The sequence below is a fragment of the Frieseomelitta varia genome, unplaced genomic scaffold (assembly GCF_011392965.1).
Source record: "Frieseomelitta varia isolate USP_RPSP 00005682 unplaced genomic scaffold, Fvar_1.2 scaffold_779, whole genome shotgun sequence".
In the NCBI taxonomy this organism is placed as follows: domain Eukaryota; kingdom Metazoa; phylum Arthropoda; class Insecta; order Hymenoptera; family Apidae; genus Frieseomelitta; species Frieseomelitta varia.
The window spans coordinates 49,755-69,899 of NW_025110566.1; the positions used below are offsets into that span (position 1 = coordinate 49,755).

Below are 20,145 nucleotides of genomic sequence, written 5' to 3' on the forward strand. Positions count from 1 at the left end.
ATATCTAATCGACTATCTGTTTCTATCTCCTAAGAGTTATTTAACGAATACTCAGAATATCAATTAAACTCGGAATACATAACTAACTAAACTATTCTATTCATAAAATTATAACTAAAATATCCTAGTTATAAAATTTACATTCCTGACGTTGTTTTTTCAACAAAAATAAATTTGTAATGCTAATAAAATGTAAATGATACAATTTTCCTGCTGAATATTTATAACGTTTTTATCACAATTTATTGTTAGTGCGAATGTACGTAATAAGTACTATCTTGCTTGAGGCGATACATAATGAATTTTTTCGACGCATAAAAAATTGAGATGGAAGGTTTCACAAATGAAACATATGAAACTGCAAGTAATCCTAATAATAAATTTAAAAGATATGACTTATTTAGAATAAGTTGATGTAATAATTTTAGAGTATACTTACTGGAAGATACAACTTACGTAATACGACTATAAAATATTTTATTTCTTGATATATCCGTTATTTTCTAGTATAAATCATTTATAAAAATCGAATCCAGTGTCTATATCACATTACCTTCTCGCCTTAAAAATTAATTGCACTGTTACAGATAGCACCAGAACCAAACTATAATATATCAAATGCTATTAAAAATAATACGCGTAAATCTTTCAAATTCCTTTCTTGAAAGCGCGCTCATACGCGATTATGTTTCTTTTTTTTTTTTTTTTTTTTTCTCTATAATGATTAAAAATCGTTGCTCACCTTTCCTATCCTCCGCTTTCTTAAAGTTGTAAAGAAAAAAAATGCAAATGAACGACAAGAGTGAACTATCGAGAAGATATTTGTGAAGACCTGAAGAGATCGATTGAACGCGCAGTTGTTGATCGATTATCATTATTAACACTTCCATAGTCTCGCAGCGAAATAGCAGTCAATATGATTCATATTGTCACGACAATCGATTTCATAGAAACGATTCGTTGGCCTCTGTCCTTAATTAATAATTGATCCCATTATGATAGTCAATCGTCGAGCGAGACTTTGCATCAGATTCTTCCTTCATTTCACGTAATCACTCTTCAATTTCGCTCTAAGAATTTTCCCGCTTGCGTTCTTTGGTATATCCTTTACAAACGTGACCCCTCCTGAAATTTCAAATTCATTTTGCACAGTCACTCACGATAATTATTCATAAATTTTTAACGAACTTTGTACTGCACGGAAATGCAAAGAAAAAAAAAACGCAGAAAACAAAGGCGAAGAAAGTAAAATATTAATAGATTGGTAATAAAATACTCCTACTGAATTATTTTAAATAACTCAACGAAGCTTTAGGTCAAATTTCAAAACATCGTAAATGCGTTGATTCTCATTTTCATACATAAAAATCTTACCTTGAAGCTGTTTGTACTCAGACACTTTGTCTTTAACGAACTCCTTAATATCTCCCTCGCTTACTTTTGAACCTTTCTTGACTACTACGAACGCTTTAGGTATCTCACCGCATCTCTCGTCCGGCAAGCCGATCACGGCAGCTTCCTGAACGTCTGGATGCGTTCTTAACACAGCTTCCAATTCAGCTGGCGGCACCTGACACAAAATATCAACTCGATAAAGGAAAACAACATTTTCAAAAATCAAAAAATTGATCTATTCCCGTGTCCCCGGTAAAAGAGAACGCAAGCAATTCAAGATACAAAAGGCGTGAGACACTATTCTACATACGATTGAATACTTTGACCCCGATTGAAAAAACTGACAGTATTTATATACATTTCGTTATATAACAAACACCAGTTTTCTGTCAATATTGAATTACTATCAAGTGCAAACCACAAGACGCGATAACGTTTGATACGTAAACGTTATAAGCTTCTGATAAAATGGTAAAGTTAGAAAAGCTAGTTACATAGTTGATACATTATCTAGAAATTCTCCGAACGCAAGTGTCATTTACCTGAAATCCTTTAACCTTGATTAACTCTTTCAATCTATCCGTGACGAAGAAATAAAATTCTTCGTTGTAATAAGCGATATCTCCCGTTCTCAGCCAACCGTTCTCGACGATCATTTCCCTCGTGGCACTCTCGTTGTTCAAGTACCCTTTCATAATGTGAGGCCCCCTAACCCATATTTCACCGGTCTGACCCTGATCAGTAATATCTTCCTTTGTAACTGGATCGACTAATCGTAATTCGCAGCCAGCAATGTTCCTCCCGATACTTCCTGGTTTCGTGCCGCTCACGTCCAGGGACACAACCGGCGAAGTCTCTGTCATTCCGAATCCTTTACGAAGAAGGAAGAAAGAAAATTACGTGTATTTCGCTGGATCTCAATTTCTTCGAGTATCAACGATTCGAAAATAAAACTTTCAGAAGCACAGTCGGCGTTCATTGATATTCCGTGGCGTACCTTGACAGATTTTCAATTGATCGTTGTTCAACTGATACTTTCGATAGAAGTTTTCCACGTCTGTGTTCGACAGCGGAGCCGCTCCAGTGATGAAGTGATGCATGTTCTCGAAATTCTGTTTCTTGAGGAATGTGGAAACGTTGAAGAACAAAAGTATCGGCGGAACTATAAAGAGGCCCGTCACCTGCAAGATGAAAGAAAAAAAAAAAAAAAAAGAAAACGACATTAGAGAAACATTTCCAGAAACGCATTCTGCCAAAAATTAAACGGAAAGATATAACATATATCCCAACGGAATTCTCACCCTGTGCTTCGTTAAAACGTCAATGAATAGCTCTGGCGAGAACTTAGGAATGGTAATTAATTTCGTACCGCAGGCAAGACGCGGCAACACTAAACCGTTAAACCCGAAAATATGGAAGAAAGGTAATATAACGGGTAATACTTCTTGGAAATCGGCTGAAAAGAAATAATGAAGCTTTTCAACGACGTAACGATATTAAACGAACGAATAATTGAATAACTGCAAGAGAGAACGTTCGCTAACCAGTTGTAGTCTTCCACAGTAGATTTTTGCACGTGTAGTCCACCATTTGCATATTAGCGACTAAATTGTTGTGCGTCAACATGACCCCTTTTGGCATGCCTGTCGTTCCGCTGGAGAATGGCAAAATGGCCACATCTTCGGGAGACGAGTGATATCTGGTTATAGACGGTAACGTTTTCCCTCGCGTGATGAGATCCTAGAAAAGAAAAGGGAAGAGTTTCGTTATCTTGGGCCAGCGTTCAAGCGAACGTATCGTATTATACGAAATACAGTTTTCAACGCCTATGAATTCGAATTCATCAATTCGTTTGGCTGCTCGACACGCTCTGATCAGTTTTAGTTCGCACCTTAAACGGCACAGTGCCCTCGGGAATAGGTCCGCTACCATCCTCGATAACCACGAAGGGTGCTCCAGATGCGGGAGTATCTCTCGTGGCTTCGAGTACGATCTGTGCAATTTCTACCACTGTAATGACCGCCTTCGCATCGGCAGACTGCAGTTGCCTCTTAATTTCATCTGTACGATAATGGAATATGATTTAAGAAAAAAGAAAAAGAAACAGAAAAAACAATCGTGCTGAATAAATTAGAGATACAGATCAAGAAACGAGTCGATACACATATCCATATACATGTACGTGCTACATGATTGAATGAAATAATTAATCCGATGTACTCACTAGACGTGTAATTAGGATTCACAGTAGTGGCAATAAGATCGGCCTCTAAAATACCGATAGCACTTAAAATCGCTTCCGGATAATTGGGTGTTATCAAGGCAACTACGTCACTCTTTCTTAAACCCATATTTATCAAACTTCTGGCAATGTAATTAGTCGCGTCCCTAGCTTCGCTGTACGTATATTTCCTTCCAGTCACCGCGCACTCCTAAAATAGTAACATCGATTGCATTAGAAGAGCTGCAATACGCAGGTAATGCTATATCTATCCAATCTTAATTAAACGTATATAAATAAATGAGGCAGTCAATTCATTTGACTTTTAGATTATATTATTAAAGTTGTCAATAAATCAAATGATTATCATATATCGACATGATTGTTTTTTTTTTTTTTTTATCATACTTTGTTTCATTAACTAAATTGTTTCACTAACAAGAAGGGGAAAAAGAATTTACGCTTTATTTACGAAAGTTTACCAGCGCAATCTTATCGGCGTAAATTTCAATGTTCTTCCAGATGAACTCATGAGTGAGCATCTCCGTGGGCGTGAATTCGCCGTACGGTGACGGGAAAATTTTTTTTCCATTTTCATCCTCGACGATTTTCTGTTGTGCCTGGGTCGACGCGTATCTCACTGACCGATTTGCAACTTTCATCCCATTCTCCGATATCTGGCCGAGTTTTCGCGCGTAACGAAGAATTTGTCTGATGCTCGTCATTATACAAACGTGAACGTCTCGGCAATTTATTAACAAGTCAACAACAACTCATCAGCAAGCTGCTAGACTTAGATGACCATGCAGAACCACGTGAAATCCTGAAAAAGAAACGGAAGAAGAGCACGATGAGATTTGTACTGCATAAGAATGAAAAATATCTAGCCGTAGAAGAGCAACGCAACGAATAACGCGTGCGATCCGATGTGTTAATTCGTGTGCCGATAAAGAGAACGAAACTTTTGAACAGAGATATAAAATCGACGTCGAGATATAAACCGCGTCAAATCTTTCGAATAAGATCTGACGATTGTAAGTTACGACTACGGAAGATGATTGATATTGAATATTAACCGGACAATGTAAACCTTCTCCCGATTTTATCGAATTTATCGCTACTGATATAACAAATATTCTACGAATTGTTTTTGAAATAAAAGTGATCAACCGTCAGTATGCAATTCATGCGTTAATAATTATGCCAAGGACTGCTGAATCGATGTCGGTGAACCCCGAGAGATGAAATCAGTTGCACTGCGAACGCAAACGTTTGCAATCAAAATGGCAAACGGCTTATCAGAGTTTATCTTGAATTGTGAAATCAGAAAGAGAAAACATAATTGGTAGTATGACAAATTGTTGGTGAATAATGAACGGTTCAAAGTACAAGGCAGTTCGATATTAACACATTTCAGTTAAGTTCCGATGTCATATCAGTTCTAAATAAATATATACGTCAGCTTTAATATCGCGGCATAAATGCAAAAGTCAAGCGTGACTTGTAAGACGGTGTTCCTCCATTAAACGTTTTTCCACGATGATAGTAGAAAAACAGAAAATCGCATTATCACGTTTACAGAATTCGTAGAATATAATATATATATCAACGAACATTGAACGTACACATAAACAAACTCCGGTATTCATAAAGAAGATGGAAGGGTATAAGCTCGCTATGTCTCGCTATGACCGATGCAGATTATGTGGCAAATCGATGCTAATTAACCTGACCAGGAAACCATTGAACTTTCTGAAAAGCAGGAGAAATTGTGCAGCACCGGCTCGGAGACTCCGACTCCTCCGCATTTGGAACGCCAGACGGTGCCTCGAATAACATTCTATGTATGCTTTCCGAGAGTGAACGTTCGCTCGCCAAGCATTGGCGGCGACTCTGGCAAATAGAGGCTAATTATTTCAGGCGTTTTCGAGCTACACGAATTCATTATCCGCGATATGGGTCCTACGGTAACGCAATAAAACGGATGGGGAGTCCCTGATAAAGCCACGGGACGTCGTTCTCACAACAAACGCAGACACGCGAATGAAAACGTCAATAGTGCTCCCGTCAATGGAACTCGAAACACTTGATCGACGATAAATTATTGGTTTTTCGACCTCTTGATCCTAATGTGGGACGATCGATTATAAGGGTTTACAATTCTCATCGATCGGTCGATCAATCTCCACTCGCCGACCTGTTGCATCGGAAAGTCAAAGTCTCTAGTTTCGTGAAAGTCGACAAACAGGCGGAAACCGGTTCAGTACAGCGAAAGTCTCGCATTTTCACCCCGATCACGATCAATTTAATCAAAGAAAATTTAATTTCGGGCGTGTGATGCACATGTCCGTGGAACCAAGAGAGAAACGTAGCAAACCTTGTGGGTCTTCCCCAAGAAGTTACGCAAATGCGAATGATTCGGGCTACTCGATTTGGTCGCCGGCAATGACGGGACGCAATTCGAAAATTCGTATTACCACGAACCGATGCAACTGCACGGAACTGAAGGAGGCTTGTTCGCTTTACTGTTTTCACTGACAGACTACGGGATTCTCTGGCAAACCATTTAACTTCTGCTCGCCTGTAGATACCATTCCCCCACCTAGCACGCTAGCAAAGAAGGCGTATACAAGGTGATCGGGAAGAGAGGATTTTGCTTTTCCGAGGACAGAATCTATAAAGAATACATTTACTGATTCGCGTACAGCCGCGCTGTTACAATACACTTCGCTCAATTGCATGCAGTTGATTCTGTGGTGATTATGAAAGATTAATTATCATGCAAATATATACGTAAGGTCGTTTCACGGTCATTTGTGTTTTTTTTTTTTATAATAATGATTCTCATGCCACGATGCACAAAAAAATCCGATCGATTAGATTACGATTCGTATTTTCAACGTGACACGTACAAAATATTTTAATACATTGTATTTTGTTATTTTTTGTTACCTATCTCTAAATTTCTTCGAATCGAACACGATATATATAATTGTGATAATACATTATTAAATATAATTATCACTAGACTGCGTTTACGTTATTAAATATAATTATCACTAGACTAGCGTTTACGTTCAAAGAGGTATATAATGCACTTTTGTAGTGTAAAATAAAGCACGCGTTACAATATTTGCATTAAATTAAATATTTCGCAATTAATTCATTCTATACTTTAATTACATACGTTTATAAAACCACGATAATGCTTCGAAACATAGAGTCTACTCTTTACAGCGTAGAGTACGACATTTTTCTTTCAGACAAGATACAAAAATTACATGATTAAAGTCAGATGGTTTTGCTATTTGCATTATATAACAATACTCCTACACCGAAAGGAATTATGCATCTCGGTGCACAGTTCTCGATGAGAGGGGAGGGAAAAAAGGAATAAGAAAAGTCGCGTCGATGTCTCCGGCGGTTCGAACGATACAAAGTCCAATTCTCGATCGTAAAAACGTATCCCGTCTTGCCATCTGGCGACAAAATTCCGTCCCTTTGGACGGTTTATCGTTCGTCGACAAAACGAACACCCTATAAGTGAATCTCGGACAAGCAAGCTTGTTGCATTTATTTATAAACATACGGCAAAGCGATTCGATCGTGAAATCAACGTCGATGACCCGATAATATGACACTCGTCGACGAGAACTATAATATTTTTTCAACGTTCGTACGCCGTTCGCACTTAATTTTAATTATTGCATCCGACACGTTGTCGCGGCGTCGATGCGTCGGCGCGTCGTCATCGACGCCGACTCCGACGTCGCGTGCAGGTCCGTACAACGAGAGTCACGAAACACGCGTCAAAAAGGAATTTCAACGAGCAATTCGAAAAGGCATGTCCATTCTCAATGAAACGTGAATCACGAGTCAGTCATTCGCTCGTCGGACACGTAAATTAAACGTTAAAGCGTAGTTTAACGAGTACTATCGGTTATCAATGGACAAAATATATGTTTAACAAATTCCATTATACAGGATTTATGACAAAGTCTAATTGTACAAAATGTACAAAATGAACGGTATATTTAAACGTGCGTAACACGGTAAACAAATTTTCATAAATACGGAACAATTTCGTCAAGTTAGTTAGTCACTAAGGCGGATTAGTTGTAGATATCGAGCACCCTAGAAATAGTCACCCCTGTTGGCAAAGGTAACGACGACGCCATGTCGACGTTCACCCCTATAGCTGATCCTCGCTGCAACCCCCGTTACGTCCCTAGTTGACCGTGAATCGCGAGCAAGTATATCGAGAAACGGGATTTTGCGTGTTACAAGTTGAAACGCCGAGGTTATCGCCGAGCACCAGGTCACTGTCGCTAGGCGAATCTGTGCTATGAATGAAGACCCAACCCTTTCATTTCGAGGTAATTAAAAGAGAAAGTCGGCCAAATTGACAAGTGTTTGTATCGACAGGCGGAATGGTCATCGTCTATTCGTCACGTCAGCGAGATTGCGTCATTACGAATCAATTTTTTCCACACTTCGGACGTGAGACGATCGGTTTTTTTGCGGGAAAGCGTCGTGCAAAACGGAGGAACAATGACTAAAGCGATCAGAGTGCGTGAAAATTTTTCCTTCCATGCCTGTTTACTAGCGATCATTTTGCCACGTTCGTACAAATATTCCACGAGACGGGCGACCAGAAAGACATAACGAACGTAGAACGATAGATAGTACGAAGTTGAAAATAATTATGGCACTATGGACGAGTGCTTCTTGCACAAACGAACGACAATGATCTAGCTGAACGTTGCTCGTTCGAACGCAAGAAATGAAAGGAGGAACAAGTAAACATGTGTGTTTTACATTTCGCAGGTCTTGATAGTGTTACTCTTGTCTGTAATCCCCTGGCCAGGACCCAGCGTCTTTAAAATATCATGCCCCCGCGATCGAGCGTCCGTGGTGAGGAGGATAGTGCAGAAGGTAAAGATGATGCTCGAGATTTTCGCGTTCTCGATCTGGCGGATCACCGAGGCAAATCCTTCAACTTTCTTCTCGTGGTTTCAGAGATGGATGCCAATCCTGAAGAAGCATCAAGTAGAGCTGCCGCTGGAGTGTCCGTTCCACGAAAGTCGAGACATTTTTCGGCCCCAGCAAAGGGCGAAACATCAGCACAGACCGTCACAATGGACTTGCGGCCTGTGCGGCAAGTCTTTCTATGCAGAAAAACACTTGGATGCCCATTTCGATAACAGACACAAGAGTAACGTTAACACGGTATATATTTTTCTTTTTCCGATACGTCAGAACAATTATTTACTTGATCTACAACTGCATAAAAAAATTGGAGATGATAGAAAGATAAATAGAACTACATATAGAAAGATAAATTAGAATTATTGCTGACTTGTGACATACACGCGACAAAAAACTTATTTGTATATATATTAATGCCTAGACTACGTTACCAAGACTAGATTACGCGTGTTGTACAACTTTGTTAATATTGTAAGACAATTTTCAATTTCCATCTGGTGCAGAAAATCGTAAATAACTTCAGATACCAATGAGACCAATTGCCAAGTGAGTCAATTATAAATGAAATTGTTTGGTGGCCAGGCGGAGGACGCGGTGTGCCTCGCGGATTACTGCGACATCATGAGGTGCGACGTGCTGGGTAACCGAGACTTCGAAAGTTCTCTGGTGGACGACGAGGCTGGCCACCACAGCACAGACATACAAGTCTGGAAAGAAAACACGGAGCAACGTTCCACTTCTGTGATGCCTTGTGAGTCGCGAGGCAGCTTCTCGAGGACGTATTCGGTAGAAAAAGCCTGCACTATAGGCGGTGGCGGTGCTGTCACCAACATTCAGCAATACTGTCATCGAGAGGACAGCGGCGCTTTAGAGAATCATCGTCTGCCAGGGACGGCGTATCACGTGGAAATCGCTGGTCCTGATAACAAGAGCAACGCCTGCGACAATGACGAGGAGGACGAGGACGAAGAGGACGACGAAGACGACGAGGAGAACCTTGTGGAAGCGGCATTGCCAGCCGTCGATAAGAAGAGGCGTAAGGGGTTGCATCTGAGGAAGCTGAAGGCCAACTGCAAGCCGGAGGAGCTGCAAAAGCTGAAGTTGCAGTGCGAAGTTAGTTGATTGTAGTAGGAAGATTGTAAAAGATTTTAACGAGGAACAATCTGATTTATTTCTCGGAAAATCTTGAGAATATCTCGATAAAAATTTGATCTGAAAAAAGCCGAGCGATATGAATAAGTGGACGACCTTTTCAATCCGATAAGAGGATGTCTGCTCGTCAGAGAGAGGAATAATAGATATCCTTCTCGTGGTCTTGTGATCGAGATTTTAGTCCTTTGTGGCACTCAAGGATTTCAGAATGTAAGATTATCGCGCAGATAGCAAATATGAGGTAGCATGTATTGTCTTTGGAAGCTGTAGCCTTTATGAAACGCTTTCACATTTATTGACAATTCCTACAAATAACCCTGTCTTTTTTTGTAGTATATTCGAAAAAAATTTAACCAATAATCTGGGCTGATTTGTGTAACATAAAACAAATAATCGCATTTACGAGGTTCTCGTAAGCTTCTTCTACATCCAAATAAAAATATCGCTATTAACACAACCTTCCACATAATTCGTAGATTAACAGCGTTGATTAACACAGTTGATAAAGAAATGAATAAGTAGTAGTAAATTGTCGTATAGGATGAAATAGCTCGTATCATAAATAAGATAATCGTTCATAAACAAGATAAATGTTGCAAAAATATTATCGTTTGAATAACATCAACAGGTATTGATCCGCGATTGTATCGCTGGACTTCTGACGAATCTTTCGGTACGAGATTTCCAGGAGATCGAAGGTAAGCAGATTCGATCAATTAGTTTTATTTATAAAATTGTATTTACGAGTGTCTCTTTCCAGGAGAATTGAATCGTGCGATATGTTGGTACCTCAGCTGCGACAGATATTGGGAGGACACGAAAAGGCAACAAAGACACACACCCTGGTACCTGTTAACCATATTTCTGATAGTTCTGTTCTCGTCGATTTACGCGTGCTACTACATTATTTGGGTGCTGTTTAAGTACGTACGTTGGATCATATTTATTCATATCAATGTTGTTTCGCAGTTTATCGTCGACTTTTATTTACATAAATTCAAGCAATGCGATAAAAGGAATTATCAGCGCGACGACTGTCGTCACATATGCAGCCGTGCATGTATAATTAAAGACGAGAAACCACGTAACGGAAATAACTGCAACAACAATGATTCGCCTATTCTTTTCACACGTAATATCGTTTGAAAGTATCGTTTCAATAATCGGACTTTTCAACAACTTAGAAACATCTGAATAAGTTAAATAAGTCAAAAATATCTCGAAAAGTACGACGAATAGCTTAGTACGCTCGTTTTACACTTGACCGATTTACCGAACAAACTGATACTACCGCGACAAAAATAATATCCGATATTATTATGACAGTTCAACTCGAATATGTTAATGTCAAATTTAATTTTAGATATCGTCGTTGTTGTTCAAACTTTATTCGTCTTATTCAAATGAGACATGATTTTCCTATTAATATTACAATGATTCACCTGCATTTGCATTTTATAGTTCAGCGGAAGAAGACAGGCTGGACGGAACCGGGAGCTTAGATTACACGGATGGAGATCTCACGGCTACGTCCTCGTTACACGATCAGAGTGGTCCTGGCGAAAGTAGATCCAGCGGAAGAAGAAAAGGTGAGCCAGGGGACGATAATTTGCCTTCGAACGAAGAAATGCCCGACCATTACATATACGTAACCTATCCACCAGAGCTAAAGCAGCGATTACTGGACAGGTAAATAAGATGAGAAAGGATGAGACTATTTTATGGAACATTGATATCGAAATCGTACAGTGATCCTCCTGGTTGCAGCTGCTACAACAGAACCACTCGACTTTAAAGTCGAAGAGATAGGAGAAGGTTGGACAAAGATTCGATCGGAAACACGAGATACAGCTCGCCCGATTCCACGAGTCAGTTCCATGGCTGACACCACCTTCTTCCTTATTTTTCCTCCACCTTTAATCTTCGTGTTTTGTATACCAGATGTGGGAATAAATTGCAAGATGTACACGAGAAAAGAATTCGTTGTTAATATCTCTGTTCGCGTCCTTTACATTTCGTTTCAGCCGATTGTCTACAGTAAGATTAATACTTAAGATAAGCTCGGAACCCATTCGATCGCGAATACTAAAATCGATTATTCAGATTGAATATTTCATCGAATTGCCCCGATCATTTGTACGAGCTTTTTCTTATGATATGTTATACAAGGAAGCTTGTATAAAAGCGATTGGTTCACGCGTAAAAAGGAAGATACACGACGAAACCCTACAGGCAATGATACCTCTCTGGGTCGATAGTTTCGGTTTTATTTTGAAACTCAAAGCTCGATTCAAATCTAAAACCAATAAGTCATCTTAATCGATCCATCGGAATCCCGCTGCGTGTCCATCACGCTGGACTGTCGAACCAACCGACGCACGCTCGCATTGCTCGGTCTTTGTTGATCCTCCAGCAGCCTCTGAGGAATCGGTGCCTCGGGAACTTCGTGCATCTCCACGGTCTCTCGGATCGATAAATCTTCGTAAGATGCTGCGGCCGACGATGGTCTAAAATCAGCCAAACAAGCCACTCAAGTCAATATGTAAGAGAGATACAGTGTTTGTGTGTTTTAATAAGCAGATCGTACTTGATCGGGACGCAACGAAAGCAATCAGCACATGTCCAATCTTTCCCAAACAATTCTCCTTCCTCTACGGTCTGTGGTAATCGATGATGCAGTGTCTCGGGTAAACGGAGGCCAGACAGTCCGCCAATTACAGACACCACACCGAGGATCACGAGGGGCAGCACCAAGTTCTCCTTGCCCTGCGCGAAATGACGTAAATGCTTGGAAGATTTGTCTGGCTACAGACGCACGATAAACATATTTGCGATAACTTACAAGATATGTAACAAAAGGAATGATTATGAGACCGAGACCGCTGATGTAGGCTGAGAAACCGATCGCTACGCCGCGTAACTGCGTGGGGTAAAGTTCACCGGCGAACGGATATATAATTAGAAAAGAGGCCGATATCGCGGATTTTGATAAGAGGAATAGAATTAGCGTAGCCATAACTGCGTCTGTTGAAAAGAAAAAGAAACGGAATCATTGAAATTTAAAAATTGCAATTTTCTTTCTTTTTTTTTTGTTTATTTTATTTTTGTTTTCTTTTTCTCCTGTCGCCATCGTCTCTTTTATTAGTGTGATTTAGTACCGGGTGACAAAAGAACCGTGGCGATGCACGACACGCCAGCCAGTACCATGCATAAGCAAAGAGGCCAGCGACGACCCCATCGATCCATCACCACCCAACAGGCCATGTAACTTGGAATCTCAGCCAACGACGAGAAGAAAAAACTCAAGTGTTCCTCGTTACCCAATGCTGGTCCGTAGTAAGATAATCCAACGTATACCATGTTGTTGGCGAACCTAGGAAGAAAAGATAAAAATTCAGACTGATTTATTTCGTCGTTATCAGTCATGTGTATGGTCGATAAACAATGGTGAATAAAAACGAAAACATTGCAAGACGTATTTTGCCGATTTGAATATTCACCGATTCATCTGGCACTTAAATTTCTATTTACCAATTTAGAGTGATCAGGCTCGTCTTTAGACGCATATTAGGTGTTTTAAAGAGAGATAATACACCGGGCCCGCTGCGTAATCTCTCCTCTTCACTTTTGGACCGTGACATCATCATTCGTTGCCGAAGTTTTTGCGTGAAAGAGATCGGTAACTCTTTCCCGTTTACTTTGGCCAACCGTTCCAGGATGTCGTTCGCTTCGCCTAAGCGACCCTTCGCCAGCAACCATCTCGGTGACTCCGGCAGGAACCTGGAATCATCTCAGACGTTTTATTACGGCGGAAAGAGTGGGGCAGAGTGGTAAGCAATCACTCACCACCAGTAGACGATATACAACAGGAAAGGTGCACTCGTAGTTAGAGCAAGCGTTCTCCAATCTCTTATCAAATAGGTCACACCAGCCAACATACACAATCCCATTGTGTAAAAGCTGCACGTCATCACCGTCACGAATGATCGATAATTTGGTCCAACCAGTTCCAGAGCTGTTTGTAAGAAATTGGAAAGAAATTAGTCTCTCGTTCCTTCAATAAAAAAAATCATTTCCCGTATCGTTATCGTATGCCCCGGATTATTTTTCTTCGACGAGTCTTACATATGATGAAAGGTATTTGGTAAATGGCAGGAATGGTCAGGCCGACGACCACTCTGGTAGCAGCCCAGGTCCAAAAGCTGTTCGACATCGACGTTAAAAATCCACCGGTTATCAAAGTCGCCAGGCACGTGAAAAAGGACAATCTTCTACCGATTCTACGCGATGTAACAGAAACAATGAATCAATCTGTACCTACGTTTCTAAACTATTGTTCGTTACCTGTCATTTAAGGTACCAAAGAGATACACCCCGATCGGTCCTCCCGTATTCAAAGCCACCAACCCGATGGTCGGGTAAATCGCGTGATCGCACACGAGATCGAACTGTAACGTTTCAATAGCAATTAATTACAAAGCTGAACGATCGTCGTTACCGAAACATGGAAAGGTGAACATACATCGATAACGATGGAAGATTTCACTTCTGTAGTTTCATACTCCCAACCATGATCGCATGGAACAATGGGCCACGATGTGTTTGTCGTCACGACAGAAACGTTTTCCGCTGTCCAATCGATATCGTATCGTGTGCATTGACTGTACGTTTCATTGTCGTCCTAATTATGAAAGCGATGTTACAATACTGAGAACAAATAGCATGCAGCTATTGAAGCAAGCGTTGATACTCTATTAGGGGTAAATGGCGCTTTCTCTACATTATTAAGATAGAAAATCTTGTTGGAAGTATGAGAAACAGGGTTTGCTGGCAAACAGCAGAGATTAACCCGGGATTACCTGGGAGTCTAGTTCCGGGATGTATCTACACTAGACTCCCACGTGAGTAATCCCGGGTTATTAAAATTATAAGCCGATCCTAAATCTTATCGACTGCCTAACTTACTAATAACAGCAGCAATTAAAATTTACAGTCATTCCTACAATATTTAGGATATAAAATACTTTTCATTATTACTTTCGTCGAAAGCTGATGGCAGAATTATGGATGTTTGAACAATTAGCTGTTGAATAATTCAGAAATGGAAGAATTGGCGCATTCAACGAGCAACGAGTTAATTTTACTAAATAGCTTGAAAAAAAAAATCCTTTAACTGTCTAAATTCTTCCCAACAAAAATAAACTAGTGGAGATAAGTGTTAACACCCAGACCAACAATTGCACCTGACTGATAGGAATCGCGAGTTTCTTTCTGCGGAAGACATCGAGGTTCTCCAACCCCGGTACTTTGCACCAGTGGGGTGGCGTGTCGGCCATGAAGAGCTGATTGAAGGCGCAAAACCCACACGGAAGACACGCCGGGAGACACACAAGCCAGAGAAGTTGCTTTTGATAACGACCGAACTCGCCGACGATCGGTAAAAGATCATCAAGATCGAAGCCATCCTACGAAACTCACGTCTCTTAATCCCAATGTAAATCTTCTTTGACAATCGATCAAAACGCGTTATCCGATTAGATATATATCATAAACAAGATGACAAGTAAGAAACGTTTGAACGAATCACGTAGTAATCGAGAAAAATTTTAGTCGATTAGATAAGAACAGAGAACCTTAAGAACAAAGTTCATCGAGCATCGATGAAAATTGTTTTGCGAATCTTGCAAAAGATATAATTACTTACTTCGTCATCCGTGTTTTCCGTCGTCTTGGCGTTCGGTGATCCTGAGGTTTGATTTTCATCCAGATGCTCCATTCTCGTGAACTTTGCCCGCGCTCAGGCTACCGAAACTTCGCCGATACCTTAGAAACGCGTTACGTGACGTGTATTAACTCCCTTCCGATGGCAATGCAACCGACGTGCCATTTGTTCCATCCTGCTACGTCTTTTTCTTTTTCACCCTCGCGCGATCATGACACGAGGGTCGTCCCTCCGAGGTCGTCACGAACCAGAGACAAAAGTATTTAGATAGCGTGTGCCAGCTCTTGCAGTAGATTTAGCGAGTTCTGGTAGGAGGCCAACCCAAAAGCAATTGGATGAATTAGAAAATTTGATCGGTCACTGTCGATCAAATCCACTGTTCGCTCAACATCTTTCAAAAAGCGTGCCCTCTCGACAACTATTACTCTTCTCTTTTCAAGGACACTCACTTCGTCAAACGTCTCATCGTATCAAATGAAAGGACATAAAGCAAATAAATGAAATGAAGTCGAAGAGGTCTGCGAGAGTTACGTGTGTGTATGATAATTAGCGTATATAGCAGAAAATCAATTCAAATTAATGGTATGGTACGTGCTAGTTTTGTCAATAAAGAAATAGTGCGCCGCGTCCCTGGAGTTACTCCGGAATTTTTATGACGAATACACCGATTTTGTTCATCTCTCAGATATAGTGCCTCAAGCTCGAGCCACTGGCTTCTTTTTGTTCGTTCGTGAAAAAAAGAGAAACATAACAAATAGAATAGAACTCGTACACGCACTCGCGTTTCACGCGCGCGAAAAAGAGCAAATGCAGACGACACGACTTCAGAGGCGCGTGTCACGGGGTGTGCCCTTCTAATTCAATTGGGTTAAGGGTACTTAGAGAAGATTAGGAACAATGCTGACACATGCTGCATGGCGGCCGCGTTTCATTCTTCGAACACAACGCGTGACTTTTCGCGTCATTTTCCAATTTTCTATTCATTATTCATCGGCCAAGTTCTATAATTGAGTTTCAACATCTTACGCTCATCAGACATGCGATTTTTTTCACGTATTTCATACAATTTCCGTGTAACGTTTTTTGTTTACTTGCGTAACAAGCTTCGTGTCTTTTGCATTTCATTAAACGAATTCTGATTCACAGCAAATATTAAATATCAGTAGCGTCGTTGAACTACGTTCTCGATATTTTTATGCAATAAAAAAAGATCACCGCTAAATTCTTGGGTATCAAGAGACCATACGGCTTCGTTCGAATCCGCGGTAATCCAATTGATGAAGTAAAAGAAATACACAGGCAATTGTTCGTGTTTTCAATCTGTACATATCGAGCCTCGGTCGACCGATAAATTTTCCGCGTTTTCATTATGAGATTATTCTTGACGACGATATCGGAAACGATAGGTCAAGGTGCGTGATTATCGAAAAAAAAAAAAAAAAACGAAGTAAGAAAATAAAAGCTCGATGCTGGAGCGACGACTGGTAATAATGGCATCACTACGTGTGTACAGATTCAAAATGAATTTTTATTTTGGACAATCTCGTTTTGTCAAACGCTAAAAAAAAAAAAAAAAAAAAAAAAAAGGAAAGAGAAAAAAAGAAAAGAGAGGAGGGGAGTATGAAAACCATCCATCACCAGCGATAAACCTGGCGCCGTGCCACGCTCTGAACCGCTTTAACGAGACTTCAAAGACAGGAACTTCATTTGCCCCGTCGCGTTTTTGTTGCGTCCCTGCTGACGGAGAGACGCAACAAGAAACTGGAAGAAAAAAGAGAAGGAAAAAATGAGACGAAGAGAAGAAAATCGTGTCTGAATAATCGTCGATCCGAGTCGAGACATTTGTCGACCTTCAAGCTACAATGCGAACGAAACGAAACTACTCAAAATGACTTGAACTCAGAGAAAATATATAAAATTCGGCCTCGATTTATTAAATCGACCTCTGCTATGCCAATCTCTTTCCCAAAGAGATATCGTTTGCATCGTACAGCACATAGGAAAGGATACTTTTTGTATGCGAATCGTAAGAATTCAAAATTGCAGGGAAATTTTCAGACGACTTGGATCCTTGAAATTTGTCGTACGATTTTTGTTCGACGTTTTATTGAACAAATAATTCAACAAATTGCAACATTTAATCCTTGCATTCAGAGTTCGATAAAATGGCAAACAAATTTCGAGAGAGACATAATCGTGAAAAGAGAAATTTTTTTCAACGTTCTCAGAGACACTTGAATTTTTACAATTTTCGAGGGAAAATAGTATCTCTACCTTACGACTCGCTGCACGATGTGAAAACATCTTTGAAAAGAACTAACGCAGGATTGTTAAAGTGGAGGCTTCACGTTTGAAAATCGAGGTCAATTGGATTTTCATACAACTTATTTTTATGAAGTTGTAACAGTTTGAAGCGCGGAGAATTTTCCATCGTGGACGCATTGACGAATTGAACGACCACTTCTACTAATAGTATAAACCTCAGTATAATAGTAATAAATACTACTACTGCTACTGATGATTATAGCAACAAATTAAAAACACAAAATAAATGGACTAGGTTACTTTGTGTTTTCGAAACGAATCCTTGAAGACCTTATTGTAGAAGTAACAAACTATTACTGTAAAGAATTATAATTACAATGAAGATGAATGACAGTAATTAACAATAATAACAATAATTAACAACAGAAACCTTGGCTGGACAAATTCTAAAGATACCGTTGAACAAGTTCGTTTTGTATTTTTAAAACGCGCTAATAAAAGGAAACATAACCTCAAAGAGATTCAGCGGAAGAAGCCCAAGAGAATAAATTACTATTGGAATTGCAATTGTTACAAAATTCTAAAGCTGAATGACAATGAAAATCTTGACAAATTCTGTAGATAATAAATAATAAATACCGCCGCAACGATGATAATAAATGAAAAAAAAAAAAATTACAAACAGATGATGGCACGCTACGCCAAAATGGAGATCACTGGAGGAAGCATTGCAGAAGGGAACGAACAAAAAAAAAAAAAAAAGAAGAAGAAGAAAAGAAAGGGAGACAACGTAAAATCGACGAAGCTAAAGAGGAGGATGGGAGGGTGGATAAATTGAGCAGCGGCGGCGGTGGGTAGCGACGCCAAGGGGCGAGCAACGCTTTAAGAGCTTTTAAGCTCGGCGTTAAGCCGGGATTTATTTCTGACCTGTTTACAACCAGGGAAACAATTGACCCGGGCGAACGTCTTTGGCCACGGTTACACGGCGGCAGCGTCTATCTCAAGTCAAACACCCGAAAGAGGGAGGAAAAAAAAAAAAAAGAAGAAGGAAACACACTCTGGACCCTCGAGTTTCGTTCTCGACTAACGCCCGGAGCCGCTCGCGAAAGACACGAGCGTTAAACGAAACAAACCTCGGGGTGTCGTCGTTATCTCGCGAGCCCGAAATTATGGCCACGTGTTTCACGCGGAGGAAACGCGCTCAACACAAGGCTAACGTTGTCTCAAATTTCGTTTAAAACTCTGTCGTCCGGCACGTTTTCACTCGTGGAAATTTGGTTCACCTGAACTGGGCGGAGAGGTCACGCGTTTCCTGTGACGTTCGCAGGTTAATACGTACGTAAGAATATGAAAAAATATTTTTCTACAAGAGCATATACATCTCTTGTACTACCTACTTCGTTTAATTTAACTTAATTGATATCATTTAATTGAAGGGTGAGTAGGTTTCAGGTCTTCCTCGTAGAAGGGTTCGGTTCTGGTTTCGAATAATTAATTCTTCGGTATTAAACAATTGTTATTAACCTGCGATTTATTTTCAATTGCGGCTGATTATTAAATGTAATTTCGTGACGAGGTCTGAATGTTTGTTTTCTGATTGATCAATCTCATTTGCGACGAGCACATTTCGATATTAGTCAAGCCAAACATTCTTGTATATTTAAATTTCTCGCAAATATATGTATTTAAATAATATTTGATATAATAATTAACATACGTCTGATAATGCAGCGTGATTATACATTTAAATGATCTCCAAATCATTTTGCAACAATCATGAACGCAGTGCTATGCTATAATCATCACAATTTGAATTTCAACGAACCAACTCAATCAATATAACCTTCTGATATAATGTAAAAATTCGACACGACATGAAATTTTGATTTCAATTCAATGAACTGATTCGACATTGCGACGAACATACTCGTCTCAACGAACTCACGATCATCTTCTAACCTTCAAATCGATGAGCCGACGAAACTGCGAAGAGGAACGAACTCCAAACAGCGAATCCGTCGAACGTTGTTCCTCCTCGATGGGTAGGGAACAATGTCAGGCATCCGGTGGCAGGGAACCTTTACACGTAACTTGTTTCAGAAACTGAAAGTAATTTCGCGCTGATGCATTCACCCCGGGATCAGCCCGAAGACGAACGAGGGGGAGTAGGATTTCCGGTTGGCCTGGCCCCCAAGGATATAAATCGAGAACTCGCCGCGTAAACGTAAACCTATTCACCGCGTAAATGTACCATAATCTCCTGCAGCGGGTCGGAGGGGAGGGGGAGGGGGAGGGGGAGGGAAAGGGGATGATGTCGCTGCGCGATCCTCGAATGCTAACTGCGACACCTAATCTCCGAGCTCATACTTCCTTAATCTCGTAGCTACCGTCCCAACTTAAC

At 40.2% G+C, this 20,145-nt stretch overlaps 3 protein-coding genes across 10 annotated transcripts; 1 reads left to right on the forward strand and 2 right to left on the reverse strand.

Annotated features, from left to right (window-relative positions):
- Window positions 1–456: 456 nt before the first annotated feature.
- LOC122535852 (4-coumarate--CoA ligase 1-like) lies at window positions 457–6,186 on the reverse strand. Of its 3 annotated transcripts, none has more exons than XM_043667715.1 (10): window positions 6,094–6,186; window positions 4,099–4,439; window positions 3,620–3,827; window positions 3,287–3,456; window positions 2,940–3,135; window positions 2,697–2,851; window positions 2,393–2,576; window positions 1,938–2,266; window positions 1,375–1,570; window positions 457–1,125 (listed from the first exon to the last, which is right to left on the reverse strand). In XM_043667715.1, the coding sequence occupies exons 2-10, from the start codon at window positions 4,339–4,341 to the stop codon at window positions 1,040–1,042; spliced, it is 1,767 nt and encodes a 588-aa protein (XP_043523650.1). In that variant the 5' UTR covers window positions 4,342–4,439; window positions 6,094–6,186; the 3' UTR covers window positions 457–1,039. The 3 variants fall into 3 exon arrangements, with proteins under 3 accessions (XP_043523650.1, XP_043523651.1, XP_043523649.1); XM_043667716.1 differs by having other exon boundaries at window positions 6,101–6,176; XM_043667714.1 differs by having other exon boundaries at window positions 5,994–6,174.
- A 1,576-nt stretch (window positions 6,187–7,762) lies between these two features.
- Window positions 7,763–11,733, forward strand: LOC122535854. 3 transcript variants are annotated; one of them, XM_043667717.1, is made up of 8 exons: window positions 7,763–7,992; window positions 8,444–8,551; window positions 8,636–8,845; window positions 9,188–9,718; window positions 10,386–10,455; window positions 10,518–10,680; window positions 11,219–11,446; window positions 11,507–11,733. In XM_043667717.1, exons 1-8 carry the CDS (start codon window positions 7,966–7,968, stop codon window positions 11,550–11,552), a joined length of 1,383 nt encoding a protein of 460 aa, XP_043523652.1. In that variant the 5' UTR covers window positions 7,763–7,965; the 3' UTR covers window positions 11,553–11,733. The 3 variants fall into 3 exon arrangements, with proteins under 3 accessions (XP_043523652.1, XP_043523655.1, XP_043523653.1); XM_043667720.1 differs by having other exon boundaries at window positions 7,769–7,992; window positions 11,525–11,733; XM_043667718.1 differs by lacking the exon at window positions 7,763–7,992 and adding an exon at window positions 8,059–8,185.
- Window positions 11,734–11,993: 260 nt separating this feature from the next.
- On the reverse strand, window positions 11,994–17,045 carry LOC122535851 (carcinine transporter). 4 transcript variants are annotated; one of them, XM_043667710.1, is made up of 11 exons: window positions 15,462–17,042; window positions 15,001–15,222; window positions 14,280–14,438; window positions 14,102–14,205; window positions 13,883–14,037; window positions 13,604–13,772; window positions 13,289–13,537; window positions 12,916–13,130; window positions 12,600–12,781; window positions 12,345–12,523; window positions 11,994–12,264 (listed from the first exon to the last, which is right to left on the reverse strand). In XM_043667710.1, the coding sequence occupies exons 1-11, from the start codon at window positions 15,531–15,533 to the stop codon at window positions 12,054–12,056; spliced, it is 1,917 nt and encodes a 638-aa protein (XP_043523645.1). In that variant the 5' UTR covers window positions 15,534–17,042; the 3' UTR covers window positions 11,994–12,053. The 4 variants fall into 4 exon arrangements, with proteins under 4 accessions (XP_043523645.1, XP_043523646.1, XP_043523647.1 ...); XM_043667711.1 differs by lacking the exon at window positions 12,600–12,781 and having other exon boundaries at window positions 12,345–12,544; window positions 12,962–13,130; window positions 15,462–17,045; XM_043667712.1 differs by lacking the exon at window positions 15,001–15,222 and having other exon boundaries at window positions 15,462–17,041.
- Between the last annotated feature and the right edge of the window lie 3,100 nt (window positions 17,046–20,145).